Raw genomic sequence first — 22,198 nt, 5'->3', positions numbered from 1 at the left:
AACAGAAAGACAGTTTGTGTTTTATCCAGCTGAATTTACTCAGTGCAACTGATAACATCCAAGTGAAAGATATAACGCCAATATGTCAATAAATAAATAAAAAACAGAATTGCTACGTTGGAAAAGATCACCACCTCCTAAAAATGACTGGTCAGTGTAGCTAATCACCTTCTCAATGGCACACACAGCCATTTGACTTTAGACTGTGATCAGCTGTAGTTATTTTGATTAGCTCAGCATGAAAAGAACTTTCCTGGAGCATTTCAGTCACCGGTAGTGCCGGCAATCAACTATAGGTGGCAAGGCTCTGTCAAAAGATCTCCAGGATAATGTTGTGGACAGGCACAAATCAGGAGATGGATATAAAAAAAATTCAAAGGCTATATCAATACCTAGAAGCACAGTGAAATCTATTATTGAGAAGTGGGAATGTATTTGGTACAACACAGACCTTCCCTGGATCAGGGCGTCACTCCAAACTGGATGAAAGAGCCAGGAGGAAACTGGTCAGAGAGGCTACCAAGAGGCCTACAGAAACTCTGAAGCAGTTGCAGGACTTGATGACAGAGTTGTGATTGTGTGCATGTGACAACAATATCACAAATTCTCCACCAATGTGGCCTGTATGGGAGGGTTGCAAGAAAAAAAGCCACTCCTGAAGAAAGGCCACATACAGTCAGGACTGAGCTTTGCCAAAACGCACCTTGAAGATTCTGAGGCCACATGGAAAAATGTGTTCTGGTCAGATGAGACTAAAATTGAAATATTTGATCTCAATACCAAACAATATGTCTGGTGGAAATCTAATACAGCTCGCCATCCAAATAACCATTCCTACAATAAAATATGGAGAAGGTAACATAGGTCCAACATTAGCTACACCTGTAAAGGTCAACCCTGGTCATTGTCAAAGCCAAAACACAGAGAATACTGAAAATATATAACCAATTTTATTTTATATAATATATGTAGCAGTAGCTGATATTATTCTTGTATTGACAGAGGTAGCAGAGTATCATGACTTCCAGCAGTGGGTGGATCACTGCTCACCTTTTGAATAAGAACTACCTGACCTTTATAAAAAAAAAATTAAAAAAATAGTAGTATAAATAGATACATACAATCACTGCATGCTATAGCAGCATGTTATTCACATTTAAACAGAAATGTGTGTATGGTAATACAGCGAGTCACATTCTTGTAATAGATGGTGCTCATCAAACTGTAGCATCTTCTTTGGTAGAAGAAAAAACAGTAGTATCTTTTTGGACTTATAGTAGTGCAAAAAAGAAGTGGTGATGAATGTGTGACGTACAGTAACCCAAAGCCCCCAGTCTTCACTGCCATAGGTTCACTAACTACTAAGAAACTACAGTAAATACACAGATAAGCTAAAACTGTTTTATCTGCAAGAAGAATTTCTGTTTGTCCTAGTCCTGAGGTTTGCACAGCCTGGTCTGATGGGGCAGGAGATCCCTATTATTCTCTATTGCAGTTTAGTAATGTTTAAGGTGGATGTAAACCTTTTGTTTTTATTAAAAAAATAAATACATGTCTATACTTGTTTCTCTTCTTCTGGGGTCCCCCACAGGTGCTCCAAGCCCCTCCTCTTCATCAGCTGCTCCCAGGGAAACGCCCGTGCAGGCTCGCACCCGGGTCCCGCTGCTGCGTCCCTTGACACAGACAGCGGGACTCAGGCACGCTCCTGTGTCACAGGATTTGATTGACAGCAGCGGGGGCCAATGGCTCTTGCTGCTATCAATCTGTCCAATGAAGAGAGAGAGCGACTGGAGCCCCTGTGCTTGTGCACATCACTGAATCGGGCTCGGGTAAGAAAAAGGGCGGGTCTGAGGGGAAGCTGCAGCATAAAAGGTTTTTCACCTTAATGCATAGAATATAGTAAGGTAAAAAACCTTAAAAGGAGTTGTAAAGGCAGAGGGTTTTTTATCTTTATGCATTAAGAAAAAAAAAAAAACCTTCTGTGTGTAGCAGCCACCCCAGCACCCCCCTAATTACCCGCTTGAGCCCCTTCTCTCTCCAGCGATGTCCACAATCCCCTCAGCCATCCAGGACACTCCTCCAGATTGGTTGAGACAGAGCAGCGTGCAATTGGCTCCCATGGCTGTCAGTCAATCAGAGGAGAGAGTGGGTGGGGCCAATTCTCCATGTCTGACTGGATACACTGAGCTCTGACTCGGCTTGGGTGCCCCCTGTAGCAAGCTGCAGGCTGAGGGGCACTCAAAGAATGGAGGGGCTAGGAGCAGCAAAGAGGAAGAGAAGGATCTGGCTGCTCTGTGCAAAACCAACTGCACAGAGGAGGCAAGTATAACATGTTTGTTATTTAAAAAGAAAAAAAAAACAAGCATTTACAATCGCTTTAAGGCTTTAGAACCACTTTAAAAGTCTCGTTCCCAACCTGTGACTGAACAGTGAAAGCAGAAGCGGCATGCTGTAGAGTGTCACTTTGCTCTCTCCTTCTATCAGCACAGTCCTTGCACTGCTGTGCAACTGATTAGGGCATTTAGTTTCTTTCTATCCTAGTCTGAGCTCTACTGTACAGGGATTGCAGGAGGCTGATACCAGGCCAATACTGGGTACTTATACTTACCGCACTTCCACATAACACTGAACAACATAATAAAGCCATATAGAATTTTCAATACAATCTGGAGAGGTATAATAATAACATCCCTGATTAGGTGAGTTTTATTTTTTTTGAGAACTTTAGTGAGAAAATTTAAGTCCTGCTAGATCACTTCAGGCTGGCCTTTTTTTCAGGTATAGCAATGTAAAAAATAAGTGCCTATACTGTTTAAAATCCAATAATGCACTGTCTCACCCTGCTCTGCACATGCTCAGTTGCTCTCCATTTTTAGGCACTGCCAAATTTGTAGAGGCCGATCTGCTGACAGCCTAAAGAATTGCCTCTGTTCAGGGACTCTGCGATTCAGCAAAATGGCAGCCTCTGGCAAGCAGAAACAGGAACAGTGCAGGAGGCAATTTAAAGTACACACTCATTTTGGTAGCATCATTAATGTGGAATGGACGTTTCTTGCTAAAGAACATAATTTTTTTATCAAGTTGTTATGGGTAAAGTTCCACTTTAAATATGAACGCTAACAAATAGAGTGGACGAGGATCAGTCAGGTTTAAATAACGGTTTCCCCCTCTAACTCCCTCTTATGTCTGAAACCCATCATATGGAGAGGAAGTGAAGAAAAATCTCATCTATGGCACATAGACTGCAATGAAATTACAACTGGTTCTAACTCTTCCACTCATTACTAGCAAATATGTTTTACTGCTGCCTGGTCCCCTATTAGTGGGGATTCGACTTCATTAACTGTTATGATGCCTATCAAAATAGACAGGAAGTAAAGAGAAATCCCCAAACTGAGAATGCAGACCACAATAACATGTTCAGAGGTTCTAACTATTCCCGACCTAACTAGAAAATGGGGTTGATTTACTAGGAGCAGGACTATACTCCCCTCCCAGCAACTAGATGTCTGTGAGCTCCCTCATCGGCATCAATATGTTTGCCCAGTTCTTCCGGGTTTGGAATCTTTGGTCTTTTCGTTTGGCTGTGCTGGAATAATGTACCTCCAAGCACCAATGGCACTTGGCAGGCAAGAATCCTTTACTGCAGAAGAGACCTATAATTACACCTATGTGATTAAAAAGTCTACCTGCCTGCCTGCCCAGTCATGGGTGAGGGAAATTAAAGCAATAGGATTTTTGCTAGCACAAGATTGGTTCTTTTCTTGGCATTCAGTACTTCTCCTTCACCTGTGTCACCTTTTGGTGGTGGATTGTCCCTCATATCCTGTTTTGACACCCAGCAAAGAAGTGAGCGGAATTTGCCAATTTTGATAGAGACAATATTAACCAGTTGACAGATGTTCTAACCTTTCCACACTAACCACAAAAAAAAAAAAAAAATAGCTGGTGTTGGACTTTAATTCCAATTCAGGATGTTCTGAAGGCCATGACAATTTATGCATTTATGGCCACCCTAAAAGTGTCACCGAGACATCTGCTTTGCTGGGACCCTCTCTTGATTCAGTCTGCAGGTGTTGGTGGTGCACATGAAGCAAAGTCTTTCTTCCTCTTTTCCACTAAAGAGGAATTATTAGCAGGTGCACAGAGTGTGCAGGATAACAATCACCTCCAGCGACTAGGTGTGCTTATTACTTATCTCTAACGTGGTAATGGCTGAAACAGTTGCTTGCTTTTAACAGGCCAAATATAGGCCCCCAGTGTGTTTTTTACTTTTCCTCCATTGTTTTCTTGAAATGTTCTTTGTCATCTCTCTTTGATATTAGCATCATTTCCAACACGGGTTAAACAAAGATCTTGTCCTGGCTTACATCATGGACCCCTCGGCACATCACACAGCAACAGTTCTCTGGGTACAGTTCAGGCCTTTAAAGACATCTTAACTGTTCCAACTTTTTAGCTTCCATCTAACAATGGCAGGAAGAGGGAGCTGATCGACCAAGTCTTTTTGTGTCAAATTCCGAGCCAGAGTGCTGAGACATCGCTCCTCCAGAGTGGGCAAACTGCAGCAGCGCAATCCTAGTGCTATTTCGGTTTCTGGGCTGGTAGAAGAAACCATTGGATACAAAGAGTGCTGGACCTGGGGGAAAAAAACAGCATTGGTGAGATGACTAACATATGGTATAAAGGCAAAAGTTTGACACCGGACCATCACACCTACCCTTTATAGCTAAAGGAACATGGACACTGCTCAGAAAGATTAAGGTCAGGTGTTTTTAAGTGAAGGGTACTGTTAATGGTATAGCATACAAAGATTTTTTGGACAATTGTGCACTTCCTACCTTGTGCCAGGTTTGTTTAAAAAGCCCTTTGTGTTTCAGCATGACTGTGCCCTTGTGCACAACCCAGGTTCACAAAGAACTCAAGTGGCCTGCCCTAACTTAACCCCACTGAATACTTTTTGAGAGGAATTATGTCGCGTACACACGGTCGGACTTTTCGGCTACAAAAGTCCAACAGCCCGTCCAACAGACTTTTGATGGACTTTTGGCGGACTTGCGGCAGACTTTCTAACGAACGGACTTGCCTACATACGATCACACAAAAGTCCGATGGATTCGTACGTGATGACGTACACCGGACTAAAATAAGGAAATTGATAGCCAGTAGCCAATAGCTGCCCCAACGTGGGTTTTTGTCCGTCGGACTAGCATACAGACGAGCGGATTTCTGGGTCCGGCGTAGTTACGACGTAAAGATTTGAAGCATGTTTTAAATCTAAAGTCCGTCAGATTTGCGGCTGGAAAAGTCCGCTGAAAGTCCGGGGAAGCCCACACATGATCGGATTGTCAGCCGGCTTTGGTCCGTCGGCGTCCGTCGGACTTTTGTAGACGAAAGGTCAGACCGTGTGTACGCGGCATTAGAATGCTAATTGGGAGCCAGATAATCTTATCCAACATCAATTGCTGATCTCAGTATCTCAGATTGATCCTTGGTCAGATTGATCTTTGGCTGAAAGGGCACAAATGCCCAAAGACAATCTGAAATCTTTTGAAGCCGTTACAGCCCAAAAAAAGGGGGGGGGGTGACATCTCCATATTAATGCCATCATTTTTGGAATGTGAGTTTGAGCAAGGTCATATAAGTGTTCACAAACCCCTGGTCATTTCATGTGGATATTTACTATGAGTTTTCATTTGTAGTTTGACATCAAACAGTAGAGCACTGGAAACGCATCAAACTCAATAAAATCCAGTTGATGATGTGAACATTTTGGTGCCTGTATGACCTGTGGGTATCTGACTTTACAATAATCTACAGTGAGAACAAATTTTACCTAGCATAAGAAGTATGTACCCACATAGTATGTACCCACGTATGTGCCCACATAGGTCCTTATTGCTGAGTCCCGATGAGTGGTACCTAGAGGGGAACTATAGATGGGCACATTTGTCACCCTATTTCACCCATTCTTTGTCTAACTGATGAACTTACTGCTTACTTGCTTTGGGCCAACAAAACAATTATTGAAACCATGACCACAGAAAACTATTATTTTCAGGAGAGGTCAGCGGTAGTAGCGTTCATATTTCTTGGAAAACCTTTAAAAAAAACTGATAATGTTCCACCCAGGATATAGGAGAATGGCGGGTACTTTCATCACCTACTTATTCTAGTTTATTTACACACTCCGAAATCCGCTGATGATGGCTGGTCACATACTAGTGAAGGTTAGACCATATATGGCTCATCTGTTTGCTCATTTTTACAAGCCCTTTATGGACACACTGAAATCTTATAATTTCCAGGTTGCTGATGTACCAAGAACCACATGAAAACAAAGATGGAAAGCTGCATATGTAAGTCATTTTTGTTATGCTGATAAATAGTAATACAGAAAAGGCGCTGCTTCAGTGATTTTTTTTTTTTTTTTTTTTTTCAGTGGCCTCAGGTATTTAAATTACACTTAGTTTAAAGCATGCTGGGACATTTCTCTAACATATCCTCTAGAGTTCTGTTACTTAGCGGTAATGTGATTGTATTTCTTGTTGTGCCTGCTTTTCATGTTACCGTACCTTGTGTAACCCTGTGAAGGCCACTCCTAGACTCTGTCTGTCCCTGTAAAAAGTCAGCGTCCCTTCCTCCATGTTTAGGTGTACACCAATCACGGTGCCTTCTTCGTAGAACGGTTCTGTGTACTGTTTGCCGATGCCATCATGCCACACTGTGCCCTTATAGGACAAGCCCCAACTCTCTGAGTCCTTTCCTGAAAAAAAAAAGGCACATTTTAAGAATGCATCTACACAGATTGGTGTGTAGATGAAGAAACAAAAGGCAAGATCAGATCTTCACACTTCCCTGTGGTTGGTTTTATGACAGCAGTATTTATATGGAAAGCACAGAATATATATATAATCATGAAGCTTGAGCAGGTGGTATGAATGGACATGCTGGTGTGTCCTAGAAAAGCAACTGTGATCTGGAGGGCTGTCCAGGCTTAATCTGCCCTTTTGAAATAAAATAGACAGTATTTACGTTTTTAGTGCTTTCACCTTTTATGTGATCAGTACCTCTTTCACATGAAGTCATTTATTTCTGGTTTAGTGGTGATCCAAGTGTAAGATGCAGTGCCGCTCTAAGCTGAGACAAATATCTTCCTGCCGGTTGCAGTGAAGGAAGCAGGCGCCTGTGCACCAGTCAAGGGTGTAGAAGCATCAACAGAGAAAGGAACACGCCACTCACCAATCCAGTGCATGAATATGTGAATGAGTGTGGCCTCAGCCAGTGCTGCTCTAGCCATGCACAGCCGGGGACACACTGCGCACGCGTGAGCCGCGCTGTGATTGGCCGGGCAATCTTCTGGGACCTGTGACGCGTCCCAGAAGATTGCACGGAGGGGGGGGAGAGGTGCACTACCTTCCGGCGCCGGGAGGAAGTGGGAGGGTATCCGCTACCACCCCCCCCCCTACCCCCCCAAAAAAAATGACATGGCATGTCAGGGGGTCACCTTCACTTAAAGCGGAAGTTCAATTTTTGGGTGGACCTCCGCTTTAATGTCAACTAGGCCACAAATGTTGGGCTGTTAGATAATCCTTCCAGTACTCAGTCAGAAAACAGATTCATTTTTTTTTTTTTTAATCCCATCAAATAACTTACCCAATAAGTTAACATACTGGAAACTCCCAGCATGCAGTGCTGCTCTGCCAGTCCCAACACCAACCATAACAGACAGTCCAGATGGTGGTTCCAGGAACTCTACCTCCCAGTAGTGTTCACCTTGTAGGAAGCCTGTAAGAGAAAACCATTCATGTGAAGAATAACAAAACACAAGTCAGAAGTGTTAAAGAACAACATACAATCCCAATTTTGGGTTGAATATCTGACTGCTCCTTCAAGGGGAAGATTTCTTTGCAGCAAGTTGTCTCTGCTCGTCCCACAAGATAGTATCTCACTGCAAGACCTACTATTATCCAAGAGGTTTTTTTTCTGCTCAGGAGTAATTTTTTGTAGTTAAAGGATAACTTCACCTTTGGGAACATGTTACACTCGTTTTTAGGTTTCCGCTCCTGCAGCTCTCAGCCCTGATTCCTCAAGACCCCATGCCTGTGACAGCAGGTCGGGCATCCTCTTCCCGCAGCCACAATTTTTTAAAAACCACGGCTATGCGGGGCTCCGCCCACCCGTCTGCTTCATTCAGAGTTCTGTAAATGTAAGAACTACAACTACCATCAGCCTTTGTGGCTGACAGCTTGTAGTTCTCAATGAACTACCAGGGTGAGCTCTGTAGGTAGTTAATTTATTCTTCCTGTCATTGTGGAACTGCCTGCCCATACAAGGGGTATGAGTAGACAGCTTACACTGACAGTCTGCAGGAACCCTGCATTGCACTCGTGATGTACTGAATGCGGGAGCAATGCTATAAAGGCTCAGAATAAAGAGAGATGTGCATGTATTTTTTTTTTTTTTTTAAAGGTAAATTTTACCTTTTTAAATTGCTTAAATCACTGGCCATTAATGGATAGAAGTAGCAATGGATCGCTAAATATGTAATAAATGACTCCCTTTGGTATAAACTACACAAATAGCATGCAGCAGCAAATGATCTTAAATGATTGCCCAGTGCTTACGTCAAGTGCATCTGATAATTACTGCAAGCTATTCATCTAACTTACTCCTTAGCATTTATGCCATCCATATACCAAACACTTGTAATTAAAGTATAACTAGAGACAGAACTTTTTTTAATTTTGGATAGAGTGGAGAAGGATCAGAACCCCTGTCCATTTTTATTGCTGTTTGTGCCCCTTTTAAGGAGATTCAACCCTCTCTCTTTGTCCTGGTCACCATTATCAGTGAAAGGAAAAGAAAATCACAAATTTTGGCTTGTCCCCAGGAAAGTAATAGAGGGGAAATCTTCCTATGGGGACACTAGTTCTAGGGCCCCCAAAAAATTCCCTTGATTTGCAGGGATTTCCTCTCACTTCCTGTTTGGCTATGGGACAGGAAGTGAAAGGAAATCTCCGCAATGGGACACAGATGACAAAAATCTGACAGGGGTTATAACCCTCCCTTGCTCTACCCAAAACGAAAAATACTTTTTATCTATAGTTCTATTTTAACCTCTAGAGATTTTAGTAATGCAACTGTTCTATTTAATATCCCCTGTGTAGCTCTATCCTAAATACTTAAAAAGAAAAAGCAGAATATATTGCAGCTTACCAGTCCTTAAAATATGGTATCTGCATTGGTTTTCTTGTTTTCAAGTTTTTTTTTTTTTTTTTTCCTTTTATTTGATGATTCTGCCAGTAACACACTTGCTGTCCTTTAATGCCAACACACACTCACTCTACTGTATCAGGAAAACAGAAACTGGGTGAGACCAAAGGACTCCACCCCTCCTCTCCACAAGGTGGATCTTCCCAACAATGCAACCGATAACTTCCTGTGGTCACTGCCTGTCCGGTTATCAGCTCACAGATATAGCAAAATGCTTCCAATGGTATAATTAACAGACCAAACAGGAATTTTATTGTTAAGCTGGCCATACATTATACAATTTGCTTGTACAATTTCAGTACAATCTTCTTTGGATTTACATTCAACTATGTATTGCAAAGGCCTGCCTGATTTGAATAAAATTGAAAGTATTTAGGTTTGAGCTCATGTTATTTGATTTTTGGTAAATCTAAAGGAAAAACGTACAATACGATTGCATAATGTATGGTAAGGTTTTTTACATACCCTTTAAGGTTGGCTCTACACTTGCACATTTTACTGCAATGCATGTAGCATATGGTATTTTGTACATCACATGTCATTCAATAAGAATAAGGCAGGTCATAGATGATTAAAAAACACTGTGCCTTTTCCCACTCACACAATGTATCAAAAAAAGTCCATGCAAAATAGTTATTGACTCATCCACGGTGACATAAAATCCAGACACACCAGAATGCGTGAAGAAATAGGAAAGTGCCTCCACCTAAGCACACGCTGCCGCTTACCAGATCGCTATGGTCCCTTGTTACAGGGGACCACAGAGCGCAAATGGCTTATAATCCAGCCTGGGATCTCTGTGCCGTACACTGAACTCCTTAGCCTCAGCAGTGATGGTTCTCACACGAGTGGGACGCGGTTAATGGATCCCCATGGAACAACAGAAGGCTTGCATAGTGTAAAACCTTTAACATTTATTAAACTATAAAAGCCGAATGGACACATTTGAGTAAAGTATAAACCGCATTAAAAGATCAAGCCGGCCGGCTCTCGATAACAGCTCGTAGCTTCCGGGACTAGCGTAACTTGCGGTGACGTCAGTACGTCACTCCTCCCTACGTGTTTCGTCACTCAAAAGGACGTCGTCCTTTGTCTTTTTATATATATCGTGTCAGTTTATTATCATCACATTGATTTTCAATTTATCATTTTATTGTGAGTGCATATGTTTCACATAGCTAGTGCCTCACAGGTCAATTTATTTAGCGCAACTTCTCTTTTTTTTATAGATCTGTTTGGTGTCGTATAACATCTTGAGTTGCAGCTTAGTATTTAGCTAATAGCGCAGTTTTTCTTTTTTGATATATATATATATATATATATATATATATATATATATATATATATATATAATCTCCTCCCACCCCCACCCCACCAGAACACTCTGGTCAGCACTCTCAGCCATTGGCTGAGAGTGCTGATTGGGAGCCGGTCGGCACACCTTTTTCGCTAATTTCTTTTCAACAGAAGCTGGCTGAATGGCTGGCTTCTGTTGGACCGGATGCTAGTACACACAAACCCAATGCCGTCCGACATTCAGTCTGTGTGTACTAGGCTTAAAGGAGAACATAACTTCATGTTGTTTCTTGAAAAAAAAAATCTCAATTTACCCAAAATATCAAATTATATTGGCATGAATCTGGCAGCACTTTTAAATCAAGGTAATGAATGTGACACAAATAGCTTTTTGTATGTCCACGCCCTCAACGTTACTAAAAAAAGCTGAAAAAAAAGCGCACGTAACTGCATCTGGTGTGAACTGGCCCTAAATAAGGACATGTGTGTTCCAGTGCATTTTTGATGCGTTTTACAGAGTTACAGTCCAGTCAAGTGCAGGAAATATGCAGCATGTTCTTTTTTTTTTCTCCTGAAACTGGAATGCACTGGAAATGCCAGCAGTGATGTGAACTATGCCATTGAAAACCATATAACCTGCTTTCCGTGTGTTTTTGATGCAGAAAAAAAATGCACTGGACTGCATGTGGTGGGAACCGGTCCTAAATCTTGATTAACAAATGCATCTGGTGAGACTAAAGGGTAAATTTTGGAGAGCTGTGTATATTGCAGCGTAGATAGGAACTTAGATCTAACTGGAGGTATGATGGATCCTTTGCCCAGTGACTTGTACCTCCAGACCCCCTTACCCTTTACCCCTTGTCCCTTACCTGTGTCCCCCCGCACTCCGGCAGTGCCACTGCTCTCCAGGATGGGGTCAGTGTGGAAGTAAACTTCTTGATGGGACTCTGACAGTTCTGCCAATGAAGTTTGCCCATTCCTTTCCCACAACCAATTCTCCTTCACGTATCCACGTGGCATGGGTGGCTTCAGGGTAAAGAGACTGGAATCGCAAAAAAAGGAAAACAAGGACGTGTTACAGTGAGGAGCCCATAAACTGCCTGGGGGCTTAAACTGGTTATACATGATACAATATGATTGTACAGTCTTCTTTACATCTACCAACAACCATGTAGTGCAAGGGCATGTCTGATACAGATCCAATGGATTGCTTGGCTTTTATTTCATATTCATCAAAAAAAAAATTGTACAATCAGACTGTGTAGTGTATGGGCAGTTTTAGCCAGGGAGGGAAAGCATGTATATTTTTTATTCATTTTGGTTACTGACACACCAGCAAACCCAGTTTAGATAAAAGCTGATACAACCACCAGGATATTTTTGGGAATTCATATACATACATACATACATATACACATACACACACATACACACACAATCTCACAAAAGTGAGTACATCCCTCACATTTTTGTAAATATTTTAGTGAGTGTACAGCTTGTATAACAGTGTACATTTGCTGTCCCCTCAAAATAACTCAACACACAGCCATTAATGTCTAAACCGCTGGAAACAAAAGTGAGTACATCCCTAAGTGAAAATGTCCAAATTGGGCCCAAAGTGTCAATATTTTGTGTGTACACCATCATTTTACAGCACTGCCTTAACCCTCTTGGGCATGGAGTTCACCAGAGCTTCACAGGTTGCCACTGGACTCCTCTTCCACACCTCCATGACGACATCGCGGAGCTGGTGGATGTTAGAGACCTTGCGCTCCTCCTCCCATTTGAGGATGCCCTACAGGTGCTCAATAGGGTTTAGGTCTGGAGACATGTTTGGCCAGTCCATCACCTTTACCCTCAGCTTCTTTAGCAAGGCAGTGGTCATCTTGGAGGGGTGTTTGGGGTCATTATCATGTTGGAATACTGCCCTGCGGCCCAGTCTCCGAAGGGAGGGGGATCATGCTCTGCTTCAGTATGTCACAGTACATGTTGGCATTCATGGTTCCCCCAATGAACTGTAGCTCCCCAGTGCCGACAGCACTCATTCAGCCCCAGACCATGACACTCCCACCACCATGCTTGACTGTAGGCAAGTCACACTTGTCTTTGTACTCCTCACCTGGTTGCCGCCACACATGCTTGACACCATCTGAACCAAATAAGTTTATCTTGGTCTCATCAGACCACAGGACATGGTTCCAGTAATCCATGTCCTTAGTCTGCTTGTCTTCAGCAAACTGTTTGTGGGTTTTCTTGTGCATCATCTTTAGAAGAGACTTCCTTCTGGGATGACAGCCATGCAGACCAATTTGATGCAGTGTGCGGCATATGGTCTGAGCGCTGACAGGCTGACCCCCCCACCTCTTCAACCTCTGCAGCAATGCTGGCAGCACTCATAAGTCGGTTTCACACAGACAACCTCTGGATATGACGCTGATTCTGTGCACTCAACTTCTTTGGTTGACCATGGCGAGGCCTGTTCTGAGTGGAACCTGTCCTGTTAAAGCGTTGTATGCTCTTGGCCACCGTGCTGCAGCTCAGTTTTAGGGTGTTGGCAATCTTCTTATAGCCTAGGCCAGTGATGGCAAACCTTGGCACCCCAGATGTTTTGGAACTACATAATTTCCCATGATGCTCATACACTCTGCAGTGTAGTTAAGCACCATGAGAATGTAGTGTATTAATTTTTTTCCAAATAACTTGCAACACCTACCTTTTTTTTTTTTTCCCCTCTAGGGCTTTTGCTTGAAATTTTTATACTGTTTAGGGGTTCTAAGTAGTTTTTAGGAAAATGTTTTTTACATGTAGGAGAGGAATGCCAAAGTTGGGCAAGACTGGAAGTGGTTAAAATGCTGGCAGCTGCACATATAAGGTTTTTCAAAGTCCAGTTGAATTCCTGAGAAGAAGCTGATGAAAGAACTGAGTAAGACACCAGGTCATGTGACTTGCCTTAAGAATTGATAACCCAGAACAGGAAGAAGAAAGCAGAACACAGACAGGCAGGTCAGTGCGTGTTCAGCATAGTCCACTTCTGAGTGGTGGTTTACATAGTGACTGAGCAGAAATACAAAATTTAGCTGCCCTAGTAACACAATAACAGGAGTTAAAGTGTGTGTATATAAGTGTTACGTAAAATAAGAATTGTGCCTGCGCTAATACAATATACGAATAAATAAAATATATATTCATAGAATAAAAGAAATAACGTGCAAAAATATTTGAATTAAACCATAATAAATATGCTAGTAAAACCATACATGTATAAATATAATGTGCGAACCTTTATGATAAATCTCCAAGTGCATATGAAAAATGTGCAATCGTGGTAATACTGTTGAAAAGTGCACCGTGCATAAATAAAATATAAATGCCAAACGCTATCCTGTGACATTTAAGTGTTCAACATAGTCAGCAAATTCAAACTGAAGAAAACAAGCGTGAATAAATAGTGTCCATGAAATGAGTGTTCATGCTTCTCCTGAAGGGTGTCCAAATCACAACAAGCAAGGTGTGCTCTCCCGTGACACCCCACATGTGCTTGCGCTCACCTTTAATCGTGTGACACAGTAATTAAACGGTGTCAAAATACGCAATGGGGCCACTCCTGGGCTCACTCAGGATACAATGATGTAAATACACTCCTCACAGGTAAAGCCAAAATCCATATTCATAGAAGAAACAAAAAGAAGAACTCCATGGTGTAATATAGCAAGGACATTTATTAGATAAAAGAAAGTCCTCCAGGAGGGTACTCACATTGAATGGGTGCTACAGTGCACCAAACTATACAGGTTGAAAAAGGAAGCAGCGATTCGTATGGCGTGCGGTGTGGTATGTAATGACCTCTTCCACTGCTGACAGCTCCGTCCTACCCCTCCCCGACGCGTATTCGGCACAGGGATCACGTGCCTTCCTCTGGGGGATCATCCTTGTATCCTGAGTGAGCCCAGGAGTGGCCCCATTGCGTATTTTGACACCGTTTAATTACTGTGTCACACGATTAAAGGTGAGCGCAAGCACATGTGGGGTGTCACGGGAGAGCACACCTTGCTTGTTGTGATTTGGACACCCTTCAGGAGAAGCATGATGAACACTCATTTCATGGACACTATTTATTCACGCTTGTTTTCTTCAGTTTGAATTTGCTGACTATGTTGAACACTTAAATGTCACAGGATAGCGTTTGGCATTTATATTTTATTTATGCACGGTGCACTTTTCAACAGTATTACCACGATTGCACATTTTTCATATGCACTTGGAGATTTATCATAAAGGTTCGCACATTATATTTATACATGTATGGTTTTACTAGCATATTTATTAAGGTTTAATTTAAATATTTTTGCACGTTATTTCTTTTATTCTATGAATATATATTTTATTTATTCGTATATTGTATTAGCGCAGGCACAATTATTATTTTACGTATTATATTACACGGAATGAAACGTGGTTTAGTGCTTGCTGCTTAAATAATATTAGTTTACTCCTTAGAGGCATTAGTCCATTTGTGGCTCGCAAGAAACCCATACTTTGTGTGTATATAAGTGTTGACCTATGGAGGTGGCACCAGTAATGAAAAGAAGTGAACAGCCTCCAGACAGCAAACATCTGACAGATGTTTTAACTTTCCCCCATTCTGTTGTCTGTGTCCATTTCCTCTTACTTCTTGTGTCGGGTAGCACCAGTAATTATTATTGGTATTAGAGGCATTTATATAGTCAATTTACGCAGTGCTTTACATATACAGTAATGTGACAAAATAAATACAGCTCTAGGAAATTGAACCCCAGATTTGTATCAGGTTGGAACCCCATTAAATTATAGTGTAGGGATGTGAAATGGGCATTTTATGGAAAGAAACCCATAAACACCTTGCCCCTGAGGAATATTCAATGACGGAGATTGACGGGCAACTGTGCAAAAGACCTACAAGAAGTCATTTTTGCTTTGGGTTGGGGGGGGGGGTGGGTCAATACAAATTTCTGAAGCCAAAGGCGTGCTTACTTTTTCCACGGTTCGCCATTACATATATATTGATAATTTTGTGGAATGATTGATTACAAAGGCACATTTTCCTTGTATTCCTATTCTTGTATATCACCTTTATCTGCATGTACTATTTGAATTAAAGACCAAGTTCACCTTTTCTAAAAATTAGTAAATGCACATCATTTTTGCATTGCATTTTGAATGTGCATTTGTTTTTTGTTTTTTAAACTGAAGCCTGCAATGCATTGCACCCGATTTACTGGATGATGGGTGCAGTTTTGGGCTCCTGTAGACACTGCTGACCGCTCAGCACCCCTACCTCTGTATGAGCAGACAGTTACTGAGCTGCAGGTAATGTCTGTGAACTACAAGGTCACTAGTCAGTACCCCCATAGTTCATTGAGAGCTACAAGCTGTCTGCCGCGGTGGAAGTGGGACTTGTAGTCCATTCATTTGCAGATCCCTGTGAATAAATTGAGCCCGCTGCACAGCCTCGCTGTTTTTTAAAATGTGACAATGGGTGTGGGGAAAGGATCCCTCCTGCCTTCTGTTTTGTGTGTGTATTGGAGTGTGTGGAGGAAATCCAGGGATGAAGGAGAGGATTCTAAGCATGCATACTACTTGTTACACCCTAAATATGGTGTAACATGTTCAGAAAGTGAACTTATCCTTTAAGATGTAAGGTTTTCTTGTTCTGATGTTCATGGGATGTACTTACTTTGCACATTATTGTAAATAATGATACATTCTGTTAGCAAGGTACAGTCTATATAGACAATATGACATATGCAATGTGATATATTCGATTGCCTGGGCTTCATTTGTATAGACAATCAAATGATATATAATTGTACATATATCACAAACCTATGGTGTTGCATTAGATTACCCGAGCTCAGCTGTATAGTTAGTATAATGACATGTAGACAGTGTTCCATTCAATTACCTGGACTCAGCATGTCCAGACAATATTATTATTATTATTATTATTATTATTCAGGATTTATATAGCGCCAACAGTTTACGCAGCGCTTAATGACACCCATCCATTGTTATGTTGTACTACCTGGGCTCAGTGTATAAAGACAATATAAGTTACATCCAGTGTTATATTGTATTGCCTGGGTTCAGCATGTACAGAAAACACTTGACATGTCTCATTGTATTATGTTGTATTACCTGGGCTCAGCGTACACAGACAATATAATGACACACATCCATTGGTATGTTGTTGTACCCGGGTTCAATGTATAGACAAAAGACATACACTGGGGTTGAGTTACTAAAACTGGAGAGTGGAAAATCTGGCGCAGCTGTGCATGGTAGCCAATCAGCTTCTAACTTCAGATTGTTCAATTAAAGCGGTGCTCTGCCCACCGCTGCAAAAATTAAAAGCCAGCAGCTACACATACTGCAGCTGCTGGCTTTTAATAATAGGACACTTACCCAGGGCTTTTTTTTCAGGGAATAGGTGCAGGAACTCCCCCCTTCTGAGTCCCCCCCCTGTCTACGCACCCTACGCTCCTCTGAGCACCGTCCCTTGGTCCCACCTCCAAGTACTGCCCCGAGTATCATTTTGTGGTGCTAAATAATTTGCATGGAATTTGCTTTTAACTAATAACAAGAAAAGCAGTAAAATAGACCCCCTGGAGCCAGCAACAATAGATCCCCCCCGTAACAATAGAACCCACCCCAGCGACAATAGATCCTTCACACAATAGACTCTCCCCAGCAACAAGGGTCCCCATCCCAGCAACAATAGGTCCCCCCAGCAACAATAGGATCCCACCTTAGCAACAATAGATCGCTAACACAACAGTAGACTCCCCTAGCAACAATGGACCCCACCCCAGCAACAATAGGTCTCCCCCAGCAACAATAGACCTTAACACAGATAATAGATCCCTCACACAACAATGGACCCCCCCCACCACCACACACACACACACACACACACACACACACACACACACACACACAGAGCAACAATGGACCACCCACAACAAAATACCACCCCAGCAACATTAGACCCCTCAGCAGCAACAACAGATCTCCAAGCACCCATCAGCATACAGCAACAATAGACCTCTCCCTCAATAGCAGATTCCTACCAGCAACACAAGACACCCCCCAGCAACAATAGACCCTCACACAAAAACAGATCCCCACCAGTGACAATAGATCCCCCAGCAGCCAGCATCGATAGACCCTCCAGCATACCCCACACCCCTTACATACATTTAGTGCTGGAGCTGCGTTCACCCACGTTCCCACTGAAAAAAAAAACCCTGCACTTACCTGTCCTGGAGTCCAGCGATGTCGACACCTCAGCTGATGTTTTCATCAGCTGTCGGGCGAATGCCGCCGCCATTACGGGTAAGGGAAGGGCAGGGGGAGGAGGAGGGAGCCGAGCAGTGACATCAGGGGCTGCGGCGCCAACTCCTGGAGGTGGGAACAGTAGGTATCTACTCCTGCTCTCTCCCCCCCCCCCCCCCAAAAAAAAGGTGCCAAATGTTGCACCGGAGGGGGTGAGGAGACAAATCAGCGGAAGTTCCACTTTTGGGTGGAACTCTGCTTTAAGCTATGACAAAAGGAAAAAAGAAAAACCGGGAAGCTCTGCTAGGTTTCTATGCAGAGCTGCACCAGATTTTGCACTTTCTAGTTTTAGTGAATCGGCCCCAATACATTCAGCCCGGGTTCACACCTATGCGAATTAGATATGCGTTTCCCCACATCTAATTAGCATAGTAGGAGAATGTGACTGGCTCCCTATGGAGCCGGTTCACATATCTCCGGGGCGGCTGCGGAGCGCACTGCACAAAAACGCTGTGCGTCTTTGGCTCCGTTTCAGGGCCGAATTCAAGCATAGAATCGTTCCTGATTCGTCCCTGAAACGGGGAACAGGGACGTACAGCGCTCCTGTGCGATCCGCAGCCCGGTATAGTGTGAACCCGGCCTCAGTGTTATATTGTATTAGCTTGACTCGGTGGGGGAGATTTACTAAAACTGGAGCACTCAGAATCCGGTGCAGCTGTGTATGGTAGGCAATCAGCTTCTACCTTCATCTTGTTCAGTTAAGATTTGAGAATAAAACCTGGAAGCTGATTGGTTACTCTGCAGAACTGCGGCAGATTCTGCACTCTCCAGTGTTAGTAAATCTCCCCAAGTGTGTACAGACAATATAATGATACATGTCCAGTGTTCTATTGTATTACTTGGATTCAGCATGTACAGATAATATAATGACATACATCCAATGTTACATTGTATTACCTAGGCTCAGCAGACAATATAATGATATACATAGTGTTATATAGTCTTACCTGGGCTTGGTGTGTTGTCCTTGTTTAGTCCTCATGATTACTCTTCTTCGAGCTGCTTCTCCTGTGTTGTTATTGAAACTTGCGCCTATCATTGGTGAAGGCGGTCATGTTTGCACCAATAGGACAGCAGAACTGATCCAGCCCCCAGAGAAAATGCTCTGATAGGCTACAAAGTAGCCCAGCTGTAAGCTAACAGCCAGTCCCCACCCTCGGCCATTGTCCCATTAACCCTAACCTAGTGATCTTATTCTCTGCAATCATATAGCAACACTGCTGACACCATAAACTCTTCAGTGAGTCATTGTGACTCCAGAGCGGATTCCCCCCCTCCCTAGGTCACACTTGTTGATGTGCTGGGAGTGTGGTGATAAGACCTGCTGATCTCTCCACATTCTTCTCCATATTTGGAAAGACCTAAAATTAAAACTGGTTGGGTTGGCTTTTCCGCCCTTTAGGGTCAGGTAGCAAATATTTGCTCTAAAGATGTCAAAGAAGCATTTCTAGAAGAAACGGCTGACACTGAATTGTACTGACGTGTGATCCGATTGTCAGTGATAAAATAAGGAAGACTTGTTTGATAAACAATGTATGGAAGAAAGGGTTATAATACATAATGCTACAGGATATAGAGAGCACAGTCAAACACTCACGGTAAAAACGTTTATATCCGGAACATGATTCTTCTGCGTTCAGGAGAGGGTGGTTGAGGAAGGTTGAACTTCCCCTAAGCGCAGCAGCTTCTAAATTCTGGTAAAAGCCTATGTGTGCATGGACACAAAGGCTTTTATGGAGTCGAGTTTAGGAGATTTGGTAAAAAAAAAAAACACCAAAAGCTTCTAAACTCAAGTTGCTGTAGTGTACATGAGCCCTTAAGATTAGCGTCCAGATTTGCCAGAACACCATTAATCTTCAAGTAACGTCCAAAGGCTCTTATTCAAAAAGATGACATCATAGTGGAAAAGTAAAATGTTACGGGGCTGTGTGGGACCCCCTTGTCAGTCACACGCCTGGCAAATAAGTCTGCTGATCTCTGATGTTACCCTTTTCTATCTGGTTGTTGCTGCAGTATCTGCTTACTTCTCCGCCCATTCCAGGAAGGTGTGCAATGAGATAGGCAAAACCTCTCAAAGGGCTCATTCACACGGGGGGACCACCCACCTAAGGCTTCAAGTACACATAGCCAACATAGCGGTCAAAATGTTCCTATCCTGAATGCGATTCTTTCATGTTCAGGAGAGGGAGGTTGAACCTCACATAACCGCAGCAGCTCTTGAACTTTGGTAAAAGCCTGTATGTACATGGACACAAAGGCTTTTATGGAGTTGAGTTTAGGAGCTTTGGAAAAAAAATTTAAAAAACGCCTAAACTCAAAGTTAGGAGCTGTAGAGAAAAGCCTGGAGCAACAGAATGCAATGATGTATGCAAAGGGCGCCCATGACAGTGGTAGCAGTGAAAGGGTTAAAGAAAGTTATAATGTGGAGCCGAGGGGGAGGGAGGATCAGGGGAGGGGCTATTTAAAAGGGGTTCCCGCTCTGGGAGGGACAACAGAAGGAGCAGGAAAGTTGTTAGGAAGGTCACCAAGAGGTTAGTGCTGCACCATGGCTGAACTTGAAGGGCTTATGGCCCAGTTGCGGGCGGAAGCGGCGGTTCGGGGTGCTGAGTGGCTGCAAGAGACTATCGCAGCCGCGCTACAAGCATCCACGGTACCAGCAAGTGGGGGAGAGAGAAGCGGCAACAGAGCGCGCCGTTCTCGTCCGCCCGAGCGGTTCTCGCCGGACCGCGTGACGTCAGCACAGCGGCACCCGGGTGGTCTGTCTTCCAGACTCCCGGGGGGCCCACCGGCAAAACGAGCGGCGGGAGGAGAGCGGATCAGCGGGAGGACGGCCCCGGCGGGACAAGAACAGAGGCAGGCAAGTGAACCGGCGCGAGTGCGGCCTACGGGACGGAGACACGCGGAGAGCGCAAGCCCCGCCCCCAGGATGGCGGCGGTGCGCTCCGCCATCGCCAGCACAGCAATGCCTTTAGGGATCCCTGGGCCTTCTGCTTCCTCGGCAGGGGACAGGCAAGATGGAGAGAGCTGCAGAGCTGGCCTAGCAACTACAGGAGCGGAGGCCTACAGGACTGCGGTAGCCCACACCGGTCCTGGGAAGGCTGTCCGGAAGTCCACGGGTGGCTTCGCTGCTCGGAGGAGGGGGAGGATGGTGAACAAGGCGGCAGCCGCGGCCCTCAGCCCGGGCGGGCCTGCAGCGGAAGGAGAAGAAGAATCGGGTCGGAGCGGACGAGATGAGGAGTCCGGATCGGAGGAGGATGCGGCCCCCCTGTCCAAGAGGATGGGGCCAGAAGAGAGCAGACGGTCGGCTGATGGGACAACACCTATGCAGCCAGGTGAGCCAGCACATGGTATTGCAAGGTCTGATGTAAATACTGCAGCAAGTGTAGCTACGGGGTCTGGGGGGTCAGTACACAGCATGGTGGGGTCTCCAGGTTTCTTGGGTTTTCTAATAGGAATCAAAGAACTGGTGCAGAGGTTAGAGGCGGAAGCGAGGACGGTGGGGGACCCGGGAGCAGCTTGGGTTCAGCAGTCAAGGACAGAGGTGGGAAGTGCAGGGGGGGCCCTGCCACCGGTGGTTGCAAGGGAAGTTACAGCGGGGGTAGCTTTGCAGACGCAAGGAACCACAGAGAATGGAGCTGCGCAGGGGAAGGATAAGGCAGCGCCGTCAGGGGAGGCGGTTCCGAGGAAGGACATCATTAGGCTGGCGGACGCGGCTCGCTGTGAGGTGTATGTGTGCTACGAAGGACCGTTAGGGGCACACTTGAAACAGGAAGTGCGGGAAAAATTATGGAAGGGTGAGTATGTGGAAATATTTTCATTGTTGCCCTTGGAAAAGTTCAATCTTGACAGAGTCAAGCCGGACGATTCCAAAAAAGAAGATGAGGAAAAGAGGAGGTATAGGCTGATACCCAGGACATTCACGAATTGGTTGCAAGCATTTGCGATCATGGCAAGCGTGATAGGGGAGAAGCACCCGGAACACTGTTCGGCGCTTTTCTGCTATCAAGATGCGATAGGAGAAGCGTATAGAGTGTATGGAGGTAATGCATGGTTGCGTTACGATGAACAGTTTAGGCAAAGGAGAGCAGTTCGCCAGGAGTTACGTTGGGACCACAAGGACATTAGCCTGTGGATGCGTTTGATGACGACGGCGCGGACAACGAACCAGTTTTTTTCAGGGGGGAGCCGGTGGACCGTCAGCCCAGGGACATTCGGCTGGAAACAAAAAAGGGGTGTGTTGGCAGTACAACTCGGG

The 22,198-nt window shown here is 44.0% G+C and overlaps 1 protein-coding gene across 1 annotated transcript; it reads right to left on the bottom strand.

Annotated features, from left to right (window-relative positions):
• Positions 1-928: 928 nt before the first annotated feature.
• LOC141112004 (SPRY domain-containing SOCS box protein 3-like) lies at positions 929-19,171 on the bottom strand. Its single transcript, XM_073604306.1, has 5 exons — positions 18,891-19,171; positions 11,442-11,614; positions 7,657-7,788; positions 6,576-6,766; positions 929-4,639 (listed from the first exon to the last, which is right to left on the bottom strand). The coding sequence occupies exons 1-5, from the start codon at positions 18,980-18,982 to the stop codon at positions 4,439-4,441; spliced, it is 789 nt and encodes a 262-aa protein (XP_073460407.1). The 5' UTR covers positions 18,983-19,171; the 3' UTR covers positions 929-4,438.
• Positions 19,172-22,198: the final 3,027 nt, after the last annotated feature.

Source organism: Aquarana catesbeiana, linkage group LG11, assembly GCF_042186555.1.
Source record: "Aquarana catesbeiana isolate 2022-GZ linkage group LG11, ASM4218655v1, whole genome shotgun sequence".
NCBI classification, from domain to species: domain Eukaryota; kingdom Metazoa; phylum Chordata; class Amphibia; order Anura; family Ranidae; genus Aquarana; species Aquarana catesbeiana.
The sequence above is the reverse complement of the archived record's forward strand: the minus strand, read 5'-3'. Positions and strand labels throughout refer to the sequence as shown.

What these genes read in the sequence shown, in the direction of transcription:
- LOC141112004 (XM_073604306.1), bottom strand. Translation starts at nt 18,982, where the DNA reads ATGATAGGCGCAAGTTTCAATAACAACACAGGAGAAGCAGCTCGAAGA. An exon ending in GGACAACACACCAAGCCCAG is followed by an intron (nt 11,615 to 18,890) that starts GTAAGACTATAT and finishes TTGCGATTCCAG; the next exon opens with TCTCTTTACCCTGAAGCCAC. An exon ending in CGGAGTGCGGGGGGACACAG is followed by an intron (nt 7,789 to 11,441) that starts GTAAGGGACAAG and finishes TTTCTCTTACAG; the next exon opens with GCTTCCTACAAGGTGAACAC.